The sequence below is a fragment of the Megascapheus bottae genome, chromosome 13 (assembly GCF_031878675.1).
Source record: "Megascapheus bottae isolate mThoBot1 chromosome 13, mThoBot2.hap1, whole genome shotgun sequence".
NCBI classification, from domain to species: domain Eukaryota; kingdom Metazoa; phylum Chordata; class Mammalia; order Rodentia; family Geomyidae; genus Megascapheus; species Megascapheus bottae.
The window spans coordinates 57,983,492-58,009,075 of NC_143521.1; the positions used below are offsets into that span (position 1 = coordinate 57,983,492).

The window sequence follows — 25,584 nt, forward strand, 5'->3', positions numbered from 1 at the left end:
TTGAAGATATACCTGTAATGTAATTAGACTGGAAAGGAGGACAGGAAGATACTAGAAACCTTGCAAGAAACATGAAAATTGAACCCATAGCAAACTTATAAATTAATTGTAGGTCAATGAGAAAGTCACAACGAAGACTAAAAACTATTTTTACCTGAACAAAAACTCGACATATCAAAATCTGTAAGGTGCAATGTTTGGAAGTCAAAACCATAGCATTTAAAAAAAACAAACAAACAAAGAAAAAATAGGCATTGCTGATTAGGTGCCTATAATCCTAGCTACTTAGGAGGCTAAGATTTGAGGCTTGGCCTTCAAAACCAGCCCTAGCAGACAAATCCAAGAGAATCTCTTTTTTTTTTTTTTTTTTTTTTTGCCAGTCCTGGGGACTGAACTCAGGGACTCAGGGTCTGGGCACTGTCCTTGGGCTTTCTTAAGTCTAGAGCTCTACCATTTGAGCCACAGCATCACTTCTGGCTTTTTCTATGTATGTGGTACCGAGGAATCGAACCCTGGTCTTCGTGCATACTAGGCAAGCACTCTACCACTAGGCCAAACTCCTGGTCCTGAGACTCTTATCTCATCTACAGTTAACTAGCAGAAAGCCGGAAACAGAGATATGATTCAACTGTTAGAGTGCCAGCCTTGAGCAGAAAAGCCATTCAAGCTCTAGTACTGGCAAGAAAGGAAGAAGGAAGGAAGGGAGGGAGGGAGGGAGGGAGGAAGGGAAGGGAAGGGAAGGGGAAAAAAGAGAAAGATCCCATATCAGTAATATAAGTTTTAAGGAACTATAAATAGAACAAACAAACCCAAAGGAAACAAATGATAAACATAAGAACAGAATTTAATTGGAACCAGAAATGATGGCAGAACCAAAAGCTGATTCTTTGAAAATATATGTATCCTCATCAAACTGTAGCTGAATTGACAAAAAGTGAAGTGAAGCCAAAGGAATAAAATATCGAATAAAAAGAAACAAAAAGTAAAGGGGCAATACTATGTTCTGCATAAACTGTGTACATAGCTAACTTGGATGAGATTGTTCATTTATTTGAAAATTAGAAATCACCAGAAGTCATCACAAAGATAAAAGACAACTTGAGTCACACTGTAGTTACTGAAAGAAGGAAATTACAAGCTGGGCGCTGGTGGTTCACGCCTTCAGTCCGAGCTGCTTAGGAGGCTGAGATGTAAGGACCACAGTTCAAAGCCAGCCAGAGTAGGGAGGTCTATGAGTCTCTTATTTCCAGTTAATCACCAAAAAGCCAAAAGTGAAGCTGTGGCTCAAGTGGTAGAGTACCAACCTTGAGCAGAAAAGGCTAAGGGACAGTGCTCAGTATGTGTACACGCACACACACAAAATATATGTCCATCCCTATATGATTTTACTAATAAATTCTGCTCCCATTTGAAGAAAATAATGCCCAGTTTAGAAGGGGAGAGAATACTCCATGACTTGTTTTGTGAGGCCATTGTTACCCTGTCAGCAAAGCAAGACAAAGTCAGTACCAGAGAGACAAACCTGAAGACACTCACAACCTCCACACTGTAGATGGGATCCAATAATATGTTTAAAAAGAACGAAAACAACCAGGTGCCACTGGCTTATACTGTCATCGTAGCTACTCAGGAGTATGAGGTCTGAGGATCACGGTTCAAAGCCAGCCTGGGCAGGAAAGTCTGGAAGACTCCTATCAATGAACCACTAGAAAACCAGAAGTGGTGCTGTGGCTCAAAGTGGTAGAGTGCTAATGCCCAGAGAGAGAGAGAGAGAGAGAAGAGAGAGAGAGAGAGAGAGAGAGAGAGAGAGAGAGAGAGAGAGAGAGAGAGAGAGAGAGAGAGAGAGAGAACAAAGAACAAAAGAATACTTAGGACTCAGTGCCATGCATCTTGGGAATACAAGGCTGGCTCCACATTTGAAAGTCACATTACTGATTTAAAGAAAAGCCCATTTGTCAGTTAAGGCAGAAAAAGCATTTCAGTGTTTTTTTTTTTTTCTTTAAACCCAGCCAAGTAGTAAAAGAAGAGCACGTCCTCAGCCTGGCCAAGAACGGGTACAGAGAACAGGCACAGGTGACATGGTACTTAGTGGAGAAGGTAAATGATTCCCTAGACATGGGGCACACTCGGGGAGCCCCTATCTTCTGGACTTTCCTGCCAAGGCTCACTTTAAACTTGGACCCTCACTCCTCAGCCTCCTGAGACCTAGGATTCCTGGCAATCCTGTGCCAGCTTGAGATGGGAAAAAAAATCTTTTCTGATTATTGCTTTATGTTTCAAAATTAGGGAAAGTCAACCTCTCATCACATGGTGTAATATGTAGTTAAGATTTTGTAACCAGCGCTCCATTCTAAAATACAAGTTAGCAACTGTTGTTAAAGTAGCAACTGCAGGTTACAGCCTGCTGGAAGAGACATACATTTCTTGGGAAACATGGCTTACTGCTGTTTATCACACACTGTGTTTAACTTTAATGGATCTGTGGACTCCTTGTGCTGGCTCTAGTTGGCTGATTTCAAATGTGTGGAGCCCTGAATGCTGGGCTGGTGTGGAGAGGCTGCAGACCTGCGCCTCTCTTGAAAGGCTGGGATTCACACGCTGCCATCTTTATTTCCAGAAAGGCCTCACTAACCTTCCGGGCTAGTCAGGTGTCTGTTGGGTTACCCTCGTTAACCTCAGCTTCCCCTGCAAACCACCGAGCATCAGTATGGTGTCAACATTGTCTCTTTGCTGGTTTGTGAGTGATTCAGGCCAGGGACTGTCTTCCTCTTGATTCCTCAGGCCAAGAACTCCGATCGCCTGCTGGGTGGAAGGCAGGCAGGCAGGCAGGCAGGACAGCTTCACATGACACATTGATTTCATGGGTGCTTGAGTGTCTCCTCCGACGTGGGCTTCACAAGGCCTTCTGCCAATTCTGAGGTTTTATAGTCCAGCGATGGCATTGAGTGTTGCCAGGAACTGGGACCTAGTGCTAGGAGAGGGGGCGCAGGGCCTTGCTGAGGCAGACGGGAGTGTTTGTGAGCCTGCGTGTTGAAGGTGAAAACTGAAAACTGTCACCCAGCCTCCTCACATTGCTTCCCCTTGTGAAGACAACTTCCAGGCTCTGGAGGGGCTCAAAGGACAATTTATTGAATCTACACGTGGATTTACACCCGGTGGATAGTGGTAGACGGGTTGCCACTTTCCTTGCACTTTTCCGTCGTTGTTGCAGATGTCCTCCTGAATGCCTCGGTGTCCAGCTCTTAGCGAACGTGACACATTAGCATTGGTCCCCAGCCATGCTCCTTTCCTCAGTTGTACTATGCATGGTACTTTTTGTGTGTGTGTGATGGTGGTAGTGATGGTTTTGGGAACAGAACCCAGGGTCTTATGCATGCTTGCTAGGCAATCCTTCTTGTCACCAAGCAGCACTGTCTGGGGTACTTTTTCTAACAAGGCTTTCTCTGATTCTGCTTGCCAGGCTCAATCCGTGTTTTTATCCGGTTGCTTTTAAAAGATTTCTCTTGATACCATAAAGCTACTCATTGGTTCTTAATACATGTAGACAGGTGCTCATATCTCCCAAGCTTCTATTATAGTCACCATGCCTGTTTGCAGTTGGTCTCTCCTCCACCAGGCAGACATCTAATTTACTTTTTTTTTTTTTTTTCAGTCCTGAGGCTTAAACTCTGAGCCTGGGCATTGTCCCTGAGCTTTTCAACTCAAGGCTACCGCCCTACCCCTCGAGCCACAATGCCACTTCCAGTTTTCTAGTAGTTAATTGGAGATAAGAGTCTCATGGACTTTAGTGCCCAGGCTGGCTTTAAACCACAATCCTCAGATCTCAGCCTCCTGAGTAGCTAGGATTATAGATGTGAGCCACCACGCCCGGCTTTTTTTTTTTTTTTTTCCTTTTTGGTGTTGGTTCCAAGCTTGAACTCAGGGCCTAGATGCTGACCTTGAGACTTTTTGCTCAACTCTACTGCTCTACTACTTGAGCCACAGCTCCACTTCTGGCTTTTTGGTGGTTAACTGGAGATAAGAGCTGGAGCTGGGCGCTGGTGGCTCACACCTATAATCCTAGCTACTCAGGAGGCTGAGATATCATGGTTCACAGCCAGTCTGTGTAATAAAGTCCATGAGACTACTGTCTCCCAGAAAACTGGAAGTGACACTGTGGTTCAAAGTGGTAGAGGAATAACCTTGAACTGAAGAACTCAAGGACAACTCTCAGGCCTAGAATTCAAACCCCACAATCCCCCCCCACACACACACCTCAAAAAAAAAATGTCATGGACTCCCCTGCCTGGGTTGGCTTCAACCCCTAAGTCGTCAGATCTCAGGCTGATAGCTAGGCTCACAGGAATTTCACGGACTGTTCCCTGTCCAGCATCCTTCAGGTCCTGCCGTGTGTTTGAAGTTTGCCCTGTGTAGCAGCAGGGACCAGTGATTACGTTTAGACGACCCCCAATCGTTTCTAGGGTTCGGGCTTTGTTTGAGGTCTGTTTGTGGACATAGTTCTCGTGGGTAGCTTTTAACTCACACATCCCCCAGATGGCCACACCGTTTTACATTCACATCTGTGCAGTCGCCTGTCCTTGCCCCTGGTTTTAACCTCCTGGGTGGTTGGAAAGCCAGCTCCAGGGGAGGCCCATCAAGGGCGGGGAGGGAGCCCGGTGTCGCTGCTGGGCACGCAGGAGGAGTCCCGAGCCCTGACCTGCAGACGGCACCTGACCTGCACCTCTCAGTGGTGGCCAAGACCTATCGGGGAGCCGCGCTGCCCCTCCCCAGGTCCCTTGCGCTCCCTCCCACGGGGGTGGCTTCGGTGCCCTGGGTGTGTGACCTCCTCCTCCGCCGAGGCTCGGGTCTTCACGGCTTTTTACGAAGCAGAAGGCAGCCCTGGGGAGGAGGGGCCCGAGCCGCGGTGGGCGGGGCCTGGGCCTGCCTGTCACGGAGCCCCGCCCCCCGCCGCCGCGAGGTGCCCGCCCCCAGGCCCGCGGTGCGGGCGAGAGCGCCGAGGCACGGCCCGGATCGGCTCGGGTGGCGATTGAGCAGCCTGCCGCCCCGCCCGCGGCGCGAGCTGGGGCGCGGCGTCGGTCCGTGCGTCCGTCCGTCCGTCCGTCCGTCCGCCCGCCCGCGGTCCTCGGCCGGGGGAGCCCGGCCTCCGCTGCTGGGCATGGAGCCGCTGGCCGCGCGCCTCTGAGGCCCGGCGTTCATGGTGAGTCCCGGAGCCGGGGTCGCGGGCCCGCGCGCGCGTGTGCGCAGTGCAGGTGTGCGCGCCCCCCGCTCCCCGCCCCCCGCTCCCCGCCCCCCGCCTCCGCCCCGGGGGGGGGAGCCGGGACCCGAGGCCGCGCGGCCGGAGCCCCCGGGCCCCACACGCCCACTGGGCGCAGCCTGGCAGCGTCGTCCCCGGGCACGGCCCCGCTGGGGACGGGGCAGGGGACTGGCGGGGCGGGGCGGGGAGCCCCGGGCGTCTCGCCTGCCCCGGGGGCGGTAGGCCACCCCCGCCCCTGGCCTCAAGTCTTCTCCAAGTCAGTGTCACGGGGGCGGCACGTTGCCACCATTTTCCGTGGTGGCCGCCGTGGCCACCTGCTTTCCTCGTCTCAGATCCGGGGAGCGGGGCGGGGGAGATGGCGGGTCCTCCGCGCTCCCGAGGCTGCCCGGGTCCTGGGGCCGATGGCGGGTCCTCCGCGCTCCCGAGGCTGCCCGGGTCCTGGGGCCGATGGCGGGTCCTCCGCGCTCCCGAGGCTGCCTGGGTCCTGGGGCCGATGGCGGGTCCTCCGCGCTCCCGAAGCTGCCCGGGCCCTGGGGCCGATGGTTCTTCCCGCACGCCCGGCCTGTCGCGGTGGATGGCTGGTCAGAGAGCCAGGCGCTGACCCCTGGTGCGCTGGCCCCCTGGTCTGCCGTCCTGGCGGCCAGGTCACACATGTGTTTGGCTACCGTCTGCAACACTTCCACTGCTCTTAAGTGGCACGGGAGGTTTCGCTTGTCTTTCCGTCCTATTTTTCTCCCTTAATATAAATGTCTGTTGAGTCAAGTGCCTGTATTTTGGTCTTACACACTCTAAGCCTGATCCAGGTGTCATGATTCCTCAAAGTTCACCTTGTACCCCTGCATGCAACCTAGCCGTGTTCCTCTCCCAGGGTTGTCCCAGGAGCCTGGGTCTCCCTCTCCCCCCCCACCCACCCACTACCTGTGCTGTGAGAAGCTTCTGTGCCTGGCCCTCTGGCCTATAGCTTCTGAGATACTTACCTGGTTCTCTGCGGCCCCCTACTGCCTGTCGCTTGCCCTTCACTGCTATGTCTTTCCTGGATGGAAAGTTTCAGGCCCCAACATTATTGCCAGACTGAACTCTGCAAGGCCGGAGACTGAGGGTCTCATAAAAATAGCTGGGCCTCACGTGGCTTCCTCCCCAAAAGAGCTTCCTCCTTGCTGCACGGTCCCGTTCCTCTTCCTCTTGCCGAGTCTGCTTTTGCTCATGGCCCCGTCTGGAATGGAGCTAAGGCCCTGCTCAGGTACTTGGCTCCTTGCCGTACTTCCCTGGAACCTGCTCATTCATCGTGCATCATAACGTCTCCGTCACTGCTGCACTGGCCAGATACATTAGCAAGGTGAATGCTTCTCAATCAGCAATTGAGAAGATTACAGATGGCAGCACTTGAGACTAGTGCACAGATCTTGCTTGGTACACACCTGAAACATACAGCTTTTACTGTGTGCACGCAGCTTGCTAGTTCACGTGTAGAAAATTCTCTCGGGGCCATGAAGCTGAGCCACACCAGGAGTCTGAAGAATCCTGAAGTCCCCTTTTCAAGGGTGCCCAGGGTGGGCTGGTTAATTGGTTTCACTGGCTCTTTTTAGTCCAGCAGTGAAGAGCAATGTTACTGAGGTCAGATACCTTGCCCTGGCTGGATGCAGAGGAAGCTTTGTGGTGATAAGTTGGGCTGAGGTAGAGAATCCACTGATTCTTGTCTGGTTCCCATAGAGGGCTGAGATCTTCAGTAGGTCTCTAATGGTCTTGTGTGTGCTTGCCCAGTTAGCCACCACTATGGTGGTAACTGTTGCTGCCATATATGATAGCAAGAAGGTGGAGGCATGAGACACACCAGATGTCTTGTGTCAGGGCCAACAACTTAGTCTTTTTGACTCCTAAAGCCTTAGCACTCTGTTGTGTCATGTGCTGCTCCTATGCTGATATTTCACAGGTGATATTCCACTGCTTCTGTAGGGCATTTACCTTCCCAAGACTCTCAGAGCGGGTTCCTTCTCTTGAGCCTGGACTTGGTGTGTCTGGTTGGACAGTGAGCTAACTAGACACCTAGGACGCCATGAGAGAAATAGATTTGGGAGTGCCATTTGGGATTTCAGGTCAGGACAGCCACGCCTCATCTGTCATTGTAATCCCGAGTCCCATCAGGGTTGAAAGCGTTTCCGAAGCTGCGCATGGTGAGATTATTTCCTGTTCATGTTGGAGACAGGGCAGAGAAGCCAGTGATTGGCTCTGACTCAGCTTCTCTGCCTACCTGCAGGGTGAGTCACTGTCCAGGGGTGGTGGGGTACTGGTGTCTGGTCCCTCAGATCCCTCTCGACACTGTGTGTCAGGCCTTGCCACTACTGACCACCAGAAGCAAGAAGCTCTCACTGGTGAGGTGTGGTTGTTTGGCCATGGGCAAGGCATCACTTCCTTTGTCCCTACCTTTCTTATCTGCTGCTTGCAGGCTTTGCAGGGCTTCTTGATTGGTGTTTGGCACTGGGATGTCTTTTTCTGTCTTATGCAGTCATTTCAGGTCTGGGAGAAAGGCCAGGCCTGCATGGAGTAGAAGCAAAGGGAAAGAGAAAGGCCTCCACATTCTGGGACGCCTGACTTTTAGCACAAGGTTTCTGGCCTTGCATACCACTCAGGAGGCCAGGCTCATCAGATAAGTAGCACTTAATGAGGTATTTGGCTCAGTCCTTGTCTGACTCTTTCTCCTCACACAGCTTTGATAGTTTTCCTGTAATGTTGAACATTTTGACCTTTTGGTACTTTGTCTGTGGCTGGCACAGGTTGGTCCTCCCAGATGTTTGGGTCCACGAGCTCATATGTGTGTTTTCCATATTTCCGGCAAGTGGAGGTCTTTAAAGTGACTTCCATGGAAGCATTGAAAGCCAGGGAGTTTAGGGGTGTCTCCTCTAGCCTTGTACATCCAGGTAAACAAACACTGTTCCACCCACTTGCTTTCCTTGGCCTGGGTTTTTAGAGGATATAATTTTTTTTTCCCTTTCTACTTTCTAGACGCTTCAGTAGGCCCATCGAAAAATTGTGAAATAATTTTACCAGGAAAGCGTCACAAAATCCATCTCGTGATTGACACTGCTTGACAATCGATTCTGTTGTACCCTGGAGAGGGAATTGTGAGTTGAGGTTTACTCCAAGTTTGTTCCGTTTTCCCAACTACATTATCTTCCCCCAAGGAGCGGTTTTGAGAGCCTTGTGCACAAGGAAGCATGGTGTTTGATAGTTCAGGGAGCAAAGGGTATGTAAGGGTGAGTACCCATACACCTTCAGAAGTGCCAATGTGCTGGCTCCCTGGGTGTTTGGAATGTGGGTCATCAGGTGTGACTAAGCTTTCGTGGTTGTAGTCCATGGAACAAATTAGTGACTCAATAGGAATGGAGGTTACCCTCAGATTTCCAGGGCATGGCAAAATGATTTACACAGCAGAAATTAGAGCTAAATTATAAACATATATGAAATATATACAGAGTTAAATGCATATACATAAGCACATTGGCTAAAGTATATACAGGACAGGATTGCAGTACTATAACTCCTTTGAACAAGTAACTTAAAATTTAAGGAAGTGAGTGCCAGGAAACTCCAACATGAGTTGGGGTGGAGGAGAGGAGAACAGATAAATGGAGAGAGGATATGTAGGTGATTACAACTGTACTATTCCAGGTACATATGTGAAATTGAATCGGGTAACTTGAGCATCTGGGATTGGGAGGGATGAGGAGAAGGATGCGTGTACTCACAACCTGACATGTTGAATGGCAACCTCAAATATTTACATAGTAATTTGGAGTGAGTCCCAGTGACTGCTACAACCATCAGTGAAAAGTAAGTATCCGAAAGAAAGTACACATGTCAGACAGAAGCCTCGGGATCCTGCGTCAGAGCTTACAGGGGCTCTGGGAGCTCCCCTATAGGGAACGTGTAGGCCTCCGTGGAGGAAGTCTTGGTTCCCACTGAGAGCTGTCATGGCCCTGTGAGCAGAGGTTTTTTCCTTCTGAACAGCAGGAAAGATTTCTAGTGCATTGTCCTCAGCGTCGACTTAAAGAACTTTCACTACAAAGCAATGCTCTTGCTTATGGAAGAACCTCGTGTTAACAGCATTGGCTGGGCCTGGAGTCACTGTGGTTTCCTTGTCCTAGGAACATGAAGACAAGTGTGGAAGCTCGAGCAGGCCACCCTCCCCAAAGCAAAATGTGAGGAAGAACCTGGACTTTGAGCCTCTTTCCACCACCGCACTTATCCTGGAGGACAGGCCCGCGTGAGTCTCTCAGGAGATAAGGCAACTGGCCAATGCCCCCCCCCCCCCCCCCCCCCCGTGTCAGCATGTGTTCTGTAATGATACCCGCTGGCATAACTGCGCTCGGCACTGAAGCTGGTCCACTCGGGCTTTCCACTCAGGAAGTTTTCCTTTTAGTTGATCATTTAGAAATACTTAAGTAGGGGCTGGGAATCTGGCCTCGTGGTGGAGTGCCTGCCTAGCAGGCCCGGAGACCCAGGTTCAATTCCTCAGTACCACATATATAGAAAAAAGTCGAAGTGGTACTGTAGCTCGAGTAATAGAGCTGTAGCCTTGAGAAAGTCCAAGGGCAGTGCTCAAGCCCTGAGTTCAAGCCCCAGGACTGCAAAAAAAAAAAGAATGAAAGGGGGGTGGGAAGAGAGAGAGAGAGAGAAATACCTAAGTAGCTACTGTAAATGTGAGACTGGTTTGTGACCTCCGAAGCCCCTGGGCAGCAGATGCTGAAGAGGAGTGGGTGCTTCCTGCACCGTCCGGTGAGGTTCTTGGCGTCGCAGTGAGCAGGCTGTGGGATTCCAGGTGGGGTCCTTCTGTGAACCTGTGTGTCCACTGTGTGACATGGACATGTTTGGCTCCACTGTATCAGGTCATAGTTGATCTCCTTCTAGTTACTCAGCTTCCTTAGACCATTGTGTTAGGATAGGGTCCAGACGGAAAGAGCAAGAAGCTGGAAAATCAACAGGCTAGCTCATCTCTAAGGTCCCTGTCCACCTCTAAAATTTAAAACAGGTGAAGTCTGAAGAGGAAGTCTATCTCCTACTCTTAGTTCTTGGTTCCTGGAAATGGATGTGGGGAGACCTTGTCACAGAGGGCCTGTGTCATGAAGACCAGGCCATCGGTGTGGGATGGAGGCTGGCTGACAGCTTCTCAGCCTTTCAGTGCTGGCAGCTGGCCAGCTTCTCAGCCACCATGGATCAGTCTCCCAGGTAACATGGGTCATGGCTGTGGTGTATGGATGTGGGCAGGCCAGCACCACTGTTGTCCCCTGAAGTCACCTGCCATTTATTCCTCCATAGCCACTTAAGTAGAGGCGTGCCTTTTGTTGCTTTTAATGAGATGCCCAGAATGATTAAAACGATGTATGTAAACAGAATAAAGCAAATGAATTGCAGAGCAAAGCTCAGTCTTTATTTATTTTTGGTTGGTTGTAGGACTTGAACTCAGGGCCTGGGCATTGTCCCTGAGCTCTTTTGCTCAAGGCTATGAATCCGCTGTACTACTTCTGGTTTTCTGGGGGGTTATTTGGAGATAAGCATCTCACAGACTTTCCTGCCCAGGCTAGATTTGAACTGTGATCCTCAGATCTGAGCCTCCTGATTAGCTAAGATTATACGTGTGAGTCACTGGAACCCATCTTTAAGCCAGTCTCTTAAAAAAAAAAATACTGGCCAGAAGCTCATATTATAGCTCTGGTTGTGGCTCAGGTGTATGGTATCTACTTAGCAAGGTCTGGGTCCCGGGTTCAAGCCCTAGTAGTACCAAAACAAAGAAACTCAATTCCAAACCAGAACTTGAACCCAACCAGGGATGTATTGTCAGTGTGTTATACCTGCTGGGTGGGACCCTGCCACACTTTTGACAGGGTAGCTGTGTTCTGTAGTGCAGATGCAGAGTTTGTTTTAGACAGCAGAGTGAGAAATACCAAATAAGCCTGTCATCCTGACTACTTAGCAGGCTGAGATCTGAGGATTGCGGTTCAAAGCCAGCCTGGGCACTAAAGTCCGTGAGGCTCTTACCTCCAATTAACCACCAAAACTTTGGAAGCAGTGCTGGGGCTCCGGAGGTGGGATGGTAGCCTTGAGCTGAAGAGCTCAGGGACAGGGCCCAGGCCCAGAGTTCACTTCCCAGGACTGATGAAAAAAAAAAAGAAAGAAAAGAAATACCAAATAAATGCTTACTATAGTTGTGGGTAATTGTTACTTTTTTCTTAATTTTTATAGTTTAATATAATTTAATTATATGTATGTATAAATGTATGTGTATATGTGTGTATTTTGTTTGCCACCCCTGGGGCTTGACCTCAAGGCCTGGGCACTATCCTAGAGCTTTTTGTTTGTTTGTTCAAGTCTAGTGCTTGGCCACTTGAGCCACAATTCCATTTCTGGTATTTTGGTAATTTAGTGGAGATAGGAGTCTTACAGACTTTACTGTACAGGCTGGCTTTGAACTGTGATCCTCATATCTCAGCCTCTTAAATAACTCGAATTATACATGTGAACCACCAATGCTTGGTTAATTTAGTTGATTTTAGAGTGAACATTTTGCTTTTGTAAAAAAAATACTTTTTTGTTTATAAAAGAACTGTATATTTAAAAATAATTTTAGGTTTTGATCTTTCGCTTTTGTACCTTTTTATAAATAATGCTCTAGATATTTTTCTCAAACATATATATATACATATATATATATATACATGTACATATATATATATTTCTAATGTGTAAAACCCTTTTTATTTCCTGTTAAGCAATCTCCCGGCAAAACCAGCTGAAGAAGCCCAGAAGCATAGGCAGCAGTATGAAGAAATGGTGGTACAGGCCAAGAAACGAGGTACTGCAGGGCACCCCACTTAGCCCAGTGTTTGTTTTAATGCTTTAAAATGGATGGTTTTTCATTAAAAAAAAAATGTTCTGTTTCTGGTAGCAAGGTAGAAACGCTTTAAGCTCACATGAGAAGAGGGGCTCTGTAAAAGATTAGAATTCGACCCTGATAACACCTAAAAACCTCCATGACTTTAAAAGTCCAATGATAAAATATGTTATAGCCACCCAATGGAATATTATTCAGCCCTTAAAAGGAAAGAAATCTGATACCTGCTATTTTAGCAATAAGCCTTTGAGGACATCATCAAAAATGAAATAAGGCAGTCATAAAAGTACAAATGCTGTGTTGTCCCACTGATAATGGGCCTTGGAGCTGTCAGTTTCACAGAGATTGTAAGATAGAACATGAGTTGCCAGGCAGAGTTTCAGCTGTGTGGAAGATGAGAACCTTCTGCAGCTGGATGGTGGTGAAGGTCTCAGCACTGTTACTCTCTAATGCCACTGAATCGCATAGCTGAAGTAGTTAAAATTCTATTCCATGTATATTTTGCCTCAAAAAGAAAATGTAGCTGGACATTAGAGGTTCATGTCTTAATATTAGCCACTCAGGAGGATGGGATCAGAGAATCATGGTTCGAAGCCAACCTGAGCAGGAAAGTCTGTGAGACTTATCTCCAGTTTATCACCAAAAAGCTGGCTGCAGTAGTAGAGTGTTCTTCTTAAGCAGTATGCCAAGCAAGAACGTGAGGCCCTGAGTTCAAGCCCTAGTATTACCACCAAAAAGACAAGCAAAGGAATGCAGTTGTCCCTCTGTGTCCATAGGGCAGGATTCGTGGCCCCTGTGTTCAAGTCTTCTGAGTAAGATAACATTTGTGCAGGAGCCTCACATCCTCCACGGACCTGGAATTGTCTCTGATCTCCTGAATGCCTCCTATAACCTCAGTGCTCTGTGATTGTTGCATTGTGTATTATTTAGGAATTAATGGCAAGAAAAATGTGGGTCTAGGAGTTTGGCCCTGGTGGTAGAGTGCTTGCCTGGCATGCACGAACACCCAGATTCGATTCCTCAGTATCACATACACAGAAAAAACTGGAAATGGTGCTGTGGTTCAAGTGGTAGAGCGCTAGCCTTGAGAAAGCCCAAGGAGAGTACTCAGGTCCTGAGTTCAAGCCCCAGGACTGGAAAAAAAAGGTGTAATTTCCCATCCTCTTCAATGTTTTCCATGTGTGGTTGGTTGCTTTAGGATGTGAAATGCAACATTTACTATCGAGTGTAAGTGTATGTAAATTGAGGACTCTTGCTGTTTATACAGCAGGAGTGATGCTTGAGCCTTTAGGAGCTAATGTTAGGAGTAAGCTTAGCCTAGAGGTCACTTTGGAAAAGGTGAGGTCAGATCATACCACCAGAGGGGCTTCTGGAGATCTGGTCATGTTGCCTTGCTTTGGTTGGGAGGATTTTATGGCTTCACTATTTTGTGTTAATTGGATTATATTCGTAATCGTTTACTTTTATGTGCCTGTATTATGCTTAAAACATTAGTTGGGCACCAGTGGCTCACACCTGTAATCTTATTTATTTAGGAGATTAAGACCAGAGAATCATGGTTCAAAGCCAGCCCAGATAAAAAAAAGTCCATGAACTCTTTATTTCCAATTAATTACCAAAAAGCCAGAAAAAACGCATAGCTATGGCTCAAGTGGTAGAGCATTAACTTTGAGCACAAAAACTCAAGGACATCACCCAGGTTGTGAGTTCAGGCCCCAGGACAAACTCAAAAATGAAATAAAGATTTATATCTAATTAAAATACTAACAGATGGATAGGGCTAGCATTCTAAAACCCTTGAGGGGCCTAGCATGGTGGTGCATGCCTGTTAGCCCAGCTCTCAGGAGCCTGAAGCAGAGGTGCTCAAGTATGACCCCTGCACTGCATAGCAAGACCTGGCCTCAAACTAAATAGGTAAATAAGTAAACAAAGAAGTTGTTGGTTCCCGGGGTGTAAGGTGAGCCTCTGAGCTGACATTTAGACTATTTCTGAATGAATGGTTTTCCTGATGTCTGCAGCCTGGCTCTTCTGAGAGAAATCATTTGGCTTGGACATGGCACGTACTCCTTAACAGATTTCTTTCTTCGTGTGTTTTTGCTGTGATTTCCAGAGCTTAAAGAAGCCCAGCGGAGGAAAAAGCAGCTGGAGGAACGATGCCGAGTGGAAGAGAGCATTGGAAACGCTGTGCTTACCTGGAATAACGAGATCTTGCCCAACTGGGAAACCATGTAAGCTGTGGCTTCATGGCCGCTGTCGAGCGGTGGGCCATTTGAGGGGCTTGGCCCAGCCCCATAGCACCTTGCCTGGACCGTCTTCGTAACCCCACCCCTGAGTACCCCCTACTTCCCATTTCAGTGACTTGGTGTGGTTCTCTGTATAAAAACTCTGTAGCTTAGCTGACAGATTCTTTGTGAGATATCTTGTGACAGGATTCTTTCCCCGCCTCCTTCCTTTTCTCCTCCTCTGGATCTCAGTCCCAGAGGGACCCCCAGCAGGAGTTGCTGCTTTTCAGTTTCAGGACATTTGCACTTCCTGTTTCCTGTGCCTTCAAGTGCCAACTCCTGTTTGTTCTGTAGGGCTCAGTCTTGCCCAGGAGGGACTGTCCGTGTCCCCCCTCCCTCCCCCGCGTTTCTATAGAAGACCCCCTGGGGGCTCTGACGCTGTGTGCTCAAGCTTTTCTCTGAGGACGGAAACTGGGCTGTCTTTGATGTGGTCCCTCCGTGTCCGTGTGTGGCATACTCAGTGGGAACTGTCAGCGATGACATCCTCACTTCTGAGGGACAGCTGGACCTTACGTTTTCCTTCTGTGTGATCACTGTGGAGAGGCCAGTGTGGGGGTAGCCGTGCCAAGTCCATGTGGAGACCAGTGGGGAGCAGAGGTTCCTCTGCTCTTGTCCCTCTTGGCACAATGCTGGGGACTCCTTACGCTCAGTGGGTGTCACTGCAGGGACCAGACAGCCCTGTTGATGTCTCTGCTGAGGAAACACGCTGTGCTTTGCGCTTGCTTTTCTAGATACTGTCCCTCAGAAGCTGGACGCTGCCAGCAAACCTTGAATACCTGTTCTTAAACTGGCCCCCACAATCAAAGCAGAGATTCTGGAAGTGGCGCTGCAGCTAAACGTGGTAGCCTTGAACTGAAGAGCTCAGGGACAGTGCCCAGCCCAGAATTCAAGCCCTACAACTGACAAAAAAAAAAAAAAAAGCAGAGATTCTCAGAATTTGCGATATGCTGGGTGCCCCATTTTTTCCTATGGTGCCTACAGGGTGTGGTCTGGATGCACACACAATGGCTGCCATCCAGTGCCAGGAGCTATGCTGGGTGCTTTGTGCTCTACCCACGTACTTCTTGGTGCATCCTTGGGGGATGGGCTGGCTTAGCTTCTGGAGTTCAGAGACAGCACAGGTCCGGAGAGAAGTAAGTAGCTTAGCTGCACGTCCCTCAGGCTGGTGGAGTCTACAGCCTCAGAGCTGATGCTCACAGCCGAGCTGTGTTCAGGACACGAGAGGCTGGCACCTGCACCCTTGGCCAGTCTTTTGTCAGTGTGTGCTCGTCGTGATCGAATGAAGGACAGGGATGCCCTTAGAGGGCACTCACTTCTCAGGATCCATCCCACTGTCAGGGTTTGGCAGAGTGTGCTTGACCTCACCTATCTAGCATGTCCTTGAGGGCTGCCCTGTGGGGCTCCTGAGGGCCGCCCTTCCACTTCTAGCTCTTTGCCCACACTCAGGTATTGGCAGTCGTACAAGTTCATCTGTGTGTGTGTGTGTGTGTGCGCGTGCGTGTGCGTGCGTGTGTGTGTGTGTGTGTGTGTGTGTGTGTGTGTGTGTGTGTGTGTGTGTGTGTGTGTGTGCGCGCGTGCGCTGGTCCTGGGGCTTCAACCCCAGGGCCTGGGCGCTATCCCTGAACTTTTTTGCTCAAAGCTAGTGTTCTGCCACTGGAGCCACAGCTCTTCTTCTGGGATCTTTGGTGGTTAGTTGGAGAGTCTCGTGGACTTTCCTCAGATCTTAGCTTCCTGGATAGCCGGCGTTACAGGTGTGAGCCCTGGTGCCCAGCCCGGCGTTTCTTGTCCGGTTTTGCTTCCTGTCCTGCTGTTGGTCACTCAGCACTTGGTTTTGTAAGGTGGCTGCCCTCTCATTTGGGGTACAACCAGGTAGCAAGTCCCCTGGAGGCCAACTCCCCGTGGCGTGAGGCCAGGCGTGTGTGTAGACAGACCTTTCTGTTTTGTTTGTGTGTGTGTTTGGTTGTTTTGCCGGTCCTGGGGCTTCCTCAAGGCTAGCACTCTACCACTTGAGCCACAGCCCCACTTCCAGCTTTTTGTGTGTATGTGGTACCGAGGAATCAAACCTGGGTCTTCATGTGTGCCAGGACAAACTCCCGGCCCGGACAAGCCTTTCCTCGGGGAGAACCAACTCAGAAACCGCTGTTCCTCTTCTTTCCAGGTGGTGCTCTAGGAAAGTTCGAGATCTGTGGTGGCAGGGAATCCCACCGAGTGTGAGAGGCAAAGTCTGGAGCTTGGCCATTGGCAATGAGCTGAACATCACCCATGGTGAGTGGCTTGCATGGTGCAAGGCTCAGGGGTTTAGCCCTTGTGTCCCTGTTGGTCCTTTAGGACAGCACTTCCAGGGGGCAGGGAGCTGCATCTTGGAGAAGGGCAGTTGGGAGGCCAGGGCAAATGTCCTAAATAGAGCAAGATGATACGGCGGGCTCTGGCGAGACCCTCCTCAGAGTCCTGTACAAGGTGAGCCTCATTGGGACATGTGGACGGACCGCTGTCTGTCCTGGGCACCTACGGTGCTTTGTGGGCTGTTTTCAGGCCGTGGGAGGGTAGACGGCATACTGCTCTAGGGCCAGTGTCCTTGTGGCATTGGAAGCTGAAGTGTCACGCTTGTGGTCTGCACGTTGTCAGTCCCTACCTGCCCTGTGCCCAGTGTGCATGCCCAGAGTCACTTCCGAAGCTCAGAAGTGTGACTGTCAGGTGTGTCGGGTGCTGGGCCCGAGTGTGAGGCAGGGCCCGGTGTCCCTGGGCCTCGGAGCGCACAGACCGAGCTTGGAGCTCAGGCGCTGGAGCAGCTGCTTGCTCCTGTTCCTTCTAGTCTGAAGCTGAGCTGAGAGGGCTGAATGGCCGGCCTCCCTGCTGCTCTCCTTCCTCTTACGCCTGAAAGTGCAGCAATCAAAGCCTGCGAGTGTGAGGCAGACTAGCGAGTACCTTCCAGCTCCAGTCAGCTTGCCGCTTGTGTCTTAGTGGCTTGATTATCCTGCACTTACTTACTGCCTTGTTCAGGCCGTATCTGAGTAGCGTAGCTGAGGCTTAGGTGGTGTCTGGCGTCCTGAAGAGAGGAAGTCGGGGCACTAAACTGCCTCAGAGCACCTTTTCTAGCTAAATCCATGCCTGCCAGAACTTGTCTCTAAGGCCTTTACATGGGATGATGTATGAGAGGGATGTTGTGAAAGTGTGATTTAGAAAACACACTCAAGGGACAACTGCAGAACTTTCTATGCGGGTTGTTTTTTGGTTTTTTTTTGCCGGTCCTGGGGCTTAAACGCAGGGCCTGAGCACTCGCTCTCCTTGGACTTTCTCCAGGCTAGAGCCACAGCATCACTTCCTGCTTTTTCTATGCATGTGGTACTGAAGAATCCAACCCGGGTCTTTGTGTATACCAGGCATGCACTCTACCCCTAGGCCAAACTCCTAACCAAGTGGTCTATGTTCTTAAAGAAGTTCTGGGGCTAGGAATTTGGCCGAGTGGTAGAGTGCTTGCCTTGCATGCACAAAGACCAGGGTTCAAGTCCTTGGTACCACATATATAGAAAAAAGCCAGAAGTAGTATTGTGGCTCAAGTGATAGAGCTCTAGCCTTGAGAAAGCCCAGGGACAGTGCCCAGGCCCTGAGTCCAAGGCCCAGGACTCGGGGGGGGGGGGGGGGGAGAAGAAGTTCTAGGTGCTTATCAACAACCCTGTCTGTGCAAATTGGCTGTTAGGCACAAAACTTAGTCTGTGTTTAATTGTTGGTTCTACCTGATGTCTGGGTTGATTTTATTTAAATGAAAGCCTTTGATGCACTGTATCTAGTAGGTCAGGCGAGGCAGCAAATTCATCACGTGTGTGTCTTACAAGTTTGAGACTTTGTATAAGCTATGCCTGAGTGATTAGCTGCCTTACCATTGCCTGACTGTTGGCTCTGCCACCTGTGCCCATCGTAGCTCCCCTTGCATGTGGCAGGCACTCAGCATCTTGTGTGGCCTCCCTGACCTTTGTCTCATTGCCTTTCCACGCCAGCCTCAGACATAGTGATCTGGGGGTCTGATTGCTGAGTGCTTGGTCTCTTATGTGTCATTGGCTATGACCCTTTCTGGGTAGGTCTTAATGGCATAGTTTTCTTCTTGAAACCCTTTGCATCATGGGAGAATTAGGTACTATATCCTCAGCCATGGATAATGTGAGAGGAGCCAGGGTTCCCGTTCCAGACCTGGCTGATTTTGAAGCATCAATTGTGGTTTGGAAGCACCTAAGTTTGCCCCATTTCTGGTTGTAATTGGAAACTTCATGAAACTGAAACTAATAGCACTTTTAAAACTTTACTCCTGTGCAAGTCAGGCCAATACTTTGAATGGGGTTAGGAGTCTGAGAAGAAGGTAGAATACCTGCTCCTGTGGCTGTGGTACATGCCAGTGGCCTTGCCAGTGAAGCAGGCACCTCCCACAGAAAGTGTCAGCTGTGACACTCTGGCTAGGCTTTGCTCTGAGACTACCAGCCTCTGAGCCTTCCACTTCTAGTCAAGTGGAAGGAAGATCCCTGGTGGTCACGGGCCACACAGCCCTCTGTGTCCACCTCCCTCCACATGACAGCAGCACCAGCCGCCTCCTGGAAGCTGGGAGCGGGCGGAAGTCCTGCATGCTGTTCCCACCAGCTCAGCATACCACGTTTGTTCTTTGAACCCTTGGCTTTCTGTGTAATGATGATAGGAAGTTGTCTTCCATAACTCTGCCCTCCGGCCACTGCAGGCTGGCTTGGATTTTGCAAGGTAGACAGGACCATTAATCAAGATTTTACCTGGTGGCTTTTAATAGTGTACTGGAATTTACATTGCACTGTAATGAAATAGCCCGGTTGGCCCTGGCAGCAGATGTGCTCACTTCATTTTCCAGAGGTTAGAGAAAAAAAGTAGAGTGACCACCTTGTGGGTAGCTTCAGTTCCTATCTCTGTAATCAGCCAGTGGTCTGCAGTGGCCGGGATACCTGGGAGCTGGGAAGCATTGAGGCCAGGGGCTAATAGAAAGCAGCACAGGACATGGGTATATGGTAGGCATGTCTGCTTGTGAGACTTGTTAGCATGGGTCACTGAACCCATATAGCAAGCCACCATATGAAAGAGCAGCTGGAAAGCGGGTTTTATGGACTCGGGCTGTTCTGACACTTCTCTTTGCCAGAAGACCTGTCCTGGGCATGCCCCACCCCACCTCACTTCAACAGCAAGAGAAAGAAGTCAAGTCTGCCATGCAGGTTGCCCAACGTGTTTTTTTCGTGCCAGTACTGGGACTTGAACTCTGGTTCTAGGTGCTGTTGTTTAGGTTGTTCTTGTTTGTTTGTTTGCTTGCTTGCTTAAAGTGAGCAGTCTACCACTTGAGCCACAGCTGCTCCACTTTTGGCTTTTTGGTCGTTAACTGGAAATGACTGTCCCATGGGTTTTCCTGCTCAGGCGGGCTTTGAAGCTGTGTCCTCAGATCTCACCCTTCTGGGTGGCTAGGATTGCAGACATGCCTCACCAGCTTGTGCAGCCCATTTTGATTTTTCATCTTTGTCAGAAGGCTCAGCTGCCTGCCTCAGTGTTTGAATTGCAGAGCTGAATGATCAGGGTTCTGCATCTTCACTTCTCAGTGGATTTCTGTAGGAACATTGTTCATGTGCTTCTATGTGTTATACCCATGTGACTGCCCTTAGAACTCCTCGGTGTTGATGCTTACAAAAACATTTCTACCCACTTTATTATATAGTGGCTTATATTCTGTCGATGTTAGTATACATTTCTAAACTGAATTCTCTTAAAAATATACACATCTTCAAGGAAGCTTTTAAATGTCTTTCTGGCAGAATTACATTATGGGGGATTTTAGTGATTTTTATCTTTGGGGATTGCAGCATTCAGGATGATGGTGTTCAGAATTAGGACTTGGAGATCAGATGGGCCCCTGCTTACCCTGCCTGCCCCGCCTCTTTCAGCCCGGTAGACCTCAGGTGCTCTGTCTCTGTCTGGGACTGTTGGCTGTGCACACAGTGAGCCCTCATCCGGGGAGAGGCAGTTCGCAGATCCCAGCGATTGGGAGTGCCATGCTGTGGATGGACTGGGGTGAAGACCATGCTGGGCTGGGCATGTGTTCTTTTGTTGTGCGTGGCTGTGCCTCCCAGGCATAAAAAGGACTTGTAGGCCGAGTCAGGAGGAGTTGCTCGACTCTACAACGACTGAAGGAGTTAGTTATGCATTCTCTGGGGTTCTGGGAGCAGAGGCTCACGTGACACTCACTCTGAGGTTTTCCTTCCAGAGCTCTTTGACATTTGTCTGGCCCGGGCAAAGGAGCGGTGGCGGTCCCTCAGCACAGGAGGCCCAGAAGTGGAGAGTGAAGGTACAGACGACAGGGAGGCTGGGCCTGGGTGCTGCAGATGTGGGCAGTTAACCCCTTCCTTCCTGGTTAGCGCCCACGGATGGGCCCCCATGCTGCCTCATGGGAAGGGTCATTTTGAAAGGGAATGGAAGAACAGAACCCACTGTGCCCAATGTGTGTACCCCAGCATGCAGGAGGTCTGCTCATAACCACTGTCATTCTGGGAAAGCCATTCCCTGGTGCCTGGTGCCGAGATCCATGGAGCATTGCATCTGCTTCCTGAGAGGCCGGGAGGCGGCCACGCCAGGCACAAGAATGACCACTTCTCTTGGTTAAGAAATAGACTTCCTGATGATTTTTTTTTTTTGGCCAGTCCTGGGCCTTGAACTCAGGGCCTAAGGCTAGAGCTCTTCCACTTGAGCTACAGTACCACTCCCAGCTTTTTCTGTGTATGTGGTACCAAGGAATCAAACGCGGGTCTTTGTTTATGCTAGGCAAGCACTCTACCACTAGGCCAAACTCCTGGCCCGGTTAGAATTTTTTATGTGGAGAATATATCCATTTGCTTAGCAGTTTCGGGACTGTAGGACATAATTAACCACTGTGTTGTACAGTAGCGCTCTTGTGCCTTTTCTCTTAACTGAAGCGGAGCTTTTGAACCGCCATCAGCCTAGCTCCACCTATGCAGTGTGACCACTCTCCTTCTTTCCACAGATGCTGGGTTTTCCACAGCAGACAGAGAGGCCAGTCTGGAGCTTATTAAACTGGACATTTCTAGAACGTTCCCTAATCTCTGCATCTTCCAGCAAGTAAGTGGTAGTTGTATGTTACGAGTATGTTTGTCTACAGTTCATCAGTGCTGAGCTACCTGGATTTGTAATCAAGTTTTCCAAGTAGTTTGGGGAGAGTGGGGTGGATGTCACTGCTGGTTCTTTTGGACATGAAGTTGGTGTAACAGGGTCCTTCTCAAACAGGGTGGTGGCTGTACTTCTGCTTGAATGCTGATTCTGTCCTGTGCCGTGTACAGTTGTGTGCTCAGCAAGGCTATCAGGACAGCAAGCCAGGAGAAAGGGTGCAGCAGAACGGGAGGTCTTACAGCTCTACACTCCATGCTTGGGGAAGGGCAGAGCCAAGGTGATGGGGTTTCTAAGCTGGTGGACTAGAGAATGGGGCGCCATTGGGGTAGAAGTCAGCTGTGGCCATCAGGGTAGAGAGGACTTGGCTGTGTACGGATGGCTCGAGAGGAGCAAGAGGAGACTCCCTGCGGGCCGTTGAGCACAGCCCCGGCTGCCGATAGGAAGTTTTAGTCCTAGCAGAGCAGACGTTCCGTGTGAGCGTGTGGACACCCGCTGGGAGTCTGCCTTGATCTCCCTCCAGTCAGAACCGGTGGTCCTGCTAGCTGTGGTCCAGACCCTCTGCTCCTGCTCCTTCCGTGAGCTCTCTGCCTTCTCTCAGGTGAGAATCTTGTCACTGTGGGTCACTGCAGCAGCCTTCCTTCTTTCTCTTGCCTCCTGCCTGCCACCACTCCCTTCTTCGCTCCGGAGCAGTCGTGGAATGTCCAGTCTGACCTTGTGTGCCCTGCCCTGTAGTGGCTTGCCTCTAAGAGCCTAGAATGGGGAGGCTGGGAGAGTCAGTGGTTAGGCCTCACCCAAGTCCAGACATGCTCCACAGGCGTCTGGTCGTTGATGGCACAGAGAGGTGCTTGGACTAGGTTTACTGCTGTCTCACAGGGAGTGCAGGGAGCGTGGGACAGCAGTGGTCAGGGAATTCCCTGGTCCTCGGGGAGAGAGAACTGTGTCAGAGAGGACCAGGTTAGTCAGCACAGCCCCCCGGAGGGCTGCTCTGCTGAGTGGGAGGTGGCTGTGGGTGGCAAGAAGAGCGCTGAGAGCACTCGAGGCAGAGCATGGGGGCCGGGATGGCAGCTGGTGTCTTGGCCTGGAAGGCAGAAGCACCCTGAGCACCACAGTGCCTTAGGAGGGAAGAACAGGAGGAGCTTTACCTGCAGGGTGTGGAGGTCGCTGTCAGATTCTGCCTCGTGCAGATGATGTAGCAGCTCCATGCCAAGAGACTTCAGATCTAGAGTGTCGCATTCTGATAACACAGTGTCCTGGTTCTACTCTGCTTCCTCCTCCCGCTTGCTCCCTGTGCCTGTGGAAGCTGTCCATTCCTTCCTTCCAGGTCTTACTTACCCTTAGCTTTTTTGCTCATAGCTGGTGCTTTACCACATCTGGGTTTTTTGTTGGTGGTAGTGCACGTGGCTTAAACTTAGGCCCTGAACTCTTTTGCGCAAAGATAGTGCTCTACCAATTAGCACGACTTCTGGTTTTCTGGTGCTTAAGAGTCTGGTAGATGTTACTGTCCAGCCTGGCTTTTTTTTTTTTTGCCAGTCCTGAGCTTGACCTCAGGGCCTGAGCACTGTCCTTAGACTTTATCAAGGCTAGGGCTCTACCACTTGAGCCTTCCAGCTCAAGTGGCTCACTTGAGCCACTTCCAGCTTTTTCTATGTCTGTGGTAGGGAGAAATTGAACGCAGGTCTTCATGCATGCTCGGCAAGCACTCTACCACTAGGCCAAACTCCTGGCCCCAGACTGGCTTTGAACTGCAGTTCTCATATCTCAGCCTCCTGAGCAGCTAGGATTACAGGCATGCACCCCGCTGGCACATTCTGTTTTCATTGTGTCCTGGTCTAACTCCCTCCCACCAAGATATTTAGCTTTATTTTTTTTTTGCCTTTTTCTAAAAGATTTTATTAACATTCATGTTTGTATCATATTTCAAATGTCATGTTTAACAAACAAGTATTCACGAAGGGAATTGCTGTATACAATCACTGGCATTTAGATTTTAGAAAATAATTAAAATTAAGCCCAGTCTTTGTATGTCATAGATACACATTAATCTTTGTAATAAAACATTATGTCTATAGAATATATAGCCCATCATAGATTTTTATGTCTATGTAGTTATGTTTATATCTCCAAGACCATTTTTTTTTTTTTTTTTTTTTTGCCAGTCCTGGGCTTGAGCTCAGGGCCTGAGCACTGTCCTTGGACTTTCTCTAGGCTAGAGCTCTACCACTTGAGCCTCAGCACCATTTCTGGCTTTTTTCTATGTATGTGGTACCGAGGAATCAAACCCGGGTCTTCATGCATGCTAGGCAAGCACTTTAACCACTAGGCCAAACTCCCGGCCCCTCCAAGACCGTTTTTATAACCTTGGGTACCCAGTATTTGAGTCATTACTCTTGTACTGTTTGGATCTAATATCTACATATTAAGGATACCATGGACCTTCTGTTCCTTTGGTCCTGACTTATCTCACTTAACATGTTTCACTCTAATTTCATCCACTTCCCCTAGAATGCCATTATTTTATCTTGTCTGTTGGCTATGTAGAATTCCATTGTTTATATATATATACACGTACATATATATATATATATATACACACACATATATACGTAAATATATACATATATATATATATATATATATATTTGAGAAACCTCCACGCTGCCTTCCAGAGTGGCTGAACTAGTTTGCATTCCCACCCGCAGTGTGGTAGGGTTCCTCTTTCTCCACAACCCTGCCAGTATTTGTCGTTGCAAGACATTTACCTTTAAAAACTGATCAATGCCTTCTTTTCCCATAGCTGTGGGCCAGATTCATCTGGTTGCAGCCACCCTAGGCTCCGGGTTGGGGATTGATTTTACCACCCCATCCCAGGCACTAGGTCCGTGGCTCTAACAGCCCCCTTCTCCAGGCTGTAGGTTAGTTGTCTGTTCTACTATTGCTGTTTTTTTCTTCTCTCACCTTCTATGATTTGGAAGTATCTTTTCTTTTACTTGGCTTTTTCTGTGCGTCAGAATGTGCTAGTCTGCTCCCTGTCTATAAGCTACCAGATAGCCTGTGGAATGACTTCCTGTCCCCTCCTGGAGTGCCTGTTTACGTGCTCACTAAACTCAAGTGGATGTGGACAGTAGGTGTTGGATTCGGTCCAGCCATCCCTTGGAGCGTCTTCCAGCATTCTGGCAGCCCTGTGGGGCGGCTCTGGGCTTTCTTCTGTGCTTGATTAGCGAGGCTAAAATCACATCCATTCTCCTGGAAACACCTAAATGGAAGTCTTGGAGGGATGGAGAGATGTTTAAAATAAAACAGAAGCTGTGTGCCCCCTGAGCCGGTCATACAGAAAGAGGGCAAGGAAACAGAGAGGATGGCGGGTGGGGGAAGGGAGGCAGGAAGAATGGTGTGAGGGCCTTGGAAAGTGTGGGGTCTGAGCAGGCAGGACTGCTTGCCTGGCCACCTGGGCCTTCTGTGAGCATGGAAAGGGATGCCCAAGCCAAATGGAGGCATTTCATTGGGCTCACACATGACCGGCCAGCTTTCTCCCAAGGAGCTTTCTTGCTTGTGAGCTGTGACTCAGAGTTAATTTATTAAACTGCATAATGCATTCAGAGCTGCTGGCATGGTGCTTGGCAAGTTCCTCCGAATAGTGGTACCCAGTGGCAGTGGCGGGTGCATTCGGAGACTAACAGTTCTTACGCTTGTGTTGTTTGCTGTCACCCCTTCTAGGGTGGCCCGTATCATGACATGTTGCACAGTATTTTGGGCGCTTATACTTGTTACCGGCCGGATGTGGGTTATGTAAGTGACCGTTTTTCAATATTTTATAATGCTATCATCTACAGCAAAATGTTGCCCAACACATGTTTGCCTCGGTCGTGAGGTCCAGGAGTACAGAGCGTCTCCTGGGAAGGCTCCAGTCCCTCAAAGACGTGGAGCTGGCTTGGCTGACCTGCCCTCTCCGCGCTGTCATTGAGAGTGACATCCCTTTTTGCATGTGTTTT

The 25,584-nt window shown here is 49.5% G+C and overlaps 1 protein-coding gene across 4 annotated transcripts in view; it reads left to right on the forward strand.

The window, feature by feature from the left end:
- Tbc1d14 (TBC1 domain family member 14) overlaps positions 1-25,584 on the forward strand; it is an 82,254-nt gene that overhangs the window by 42,840 nt on the left and 13,830 nt on the right. Inside the window, exons 1-8 of one of the 4 annotated variants that reach the window (XM_090343866.1) lie at positions 5,090-5,197; positions 9,397-9,515; positions 12,019-12,101; positions 14,251-14,368; positions 16,581-16,687; positions 20,679-20,759; positions 21,453-21,547; positions 25,310-25,381. In XM_090343866.1, the coding sequence (XP_090199992.1) occupies positions 5,195-5,197; positions 9,397-9,515; positions 12,019-12,101; positions 14,251-14,368; positions 16,581-16,687; positions 20,679-20,759; positions 21,453-21,547; positions 25,310-25,381 (678 nt within the window). In that variant the 5' untranslated portion in view covers positions 5,090-5,194. Of the gene's footprint in view, positions 1-5,089; positions 5,198-9,396; positions 9,516-9,716; positions 10,478-12,018; positions 12,102-14,250; positions 14,369-16,580; positions 16,688-20,678; positions 20,760-21,452; positions 21,548-25,309; positions 25,382-25,584 lie in introns of those variants that run through there. The other 3 variants (XM_090343862.1, XM_090343864.1, XM_090343863.1) reach the window with 3 other exon arrangements.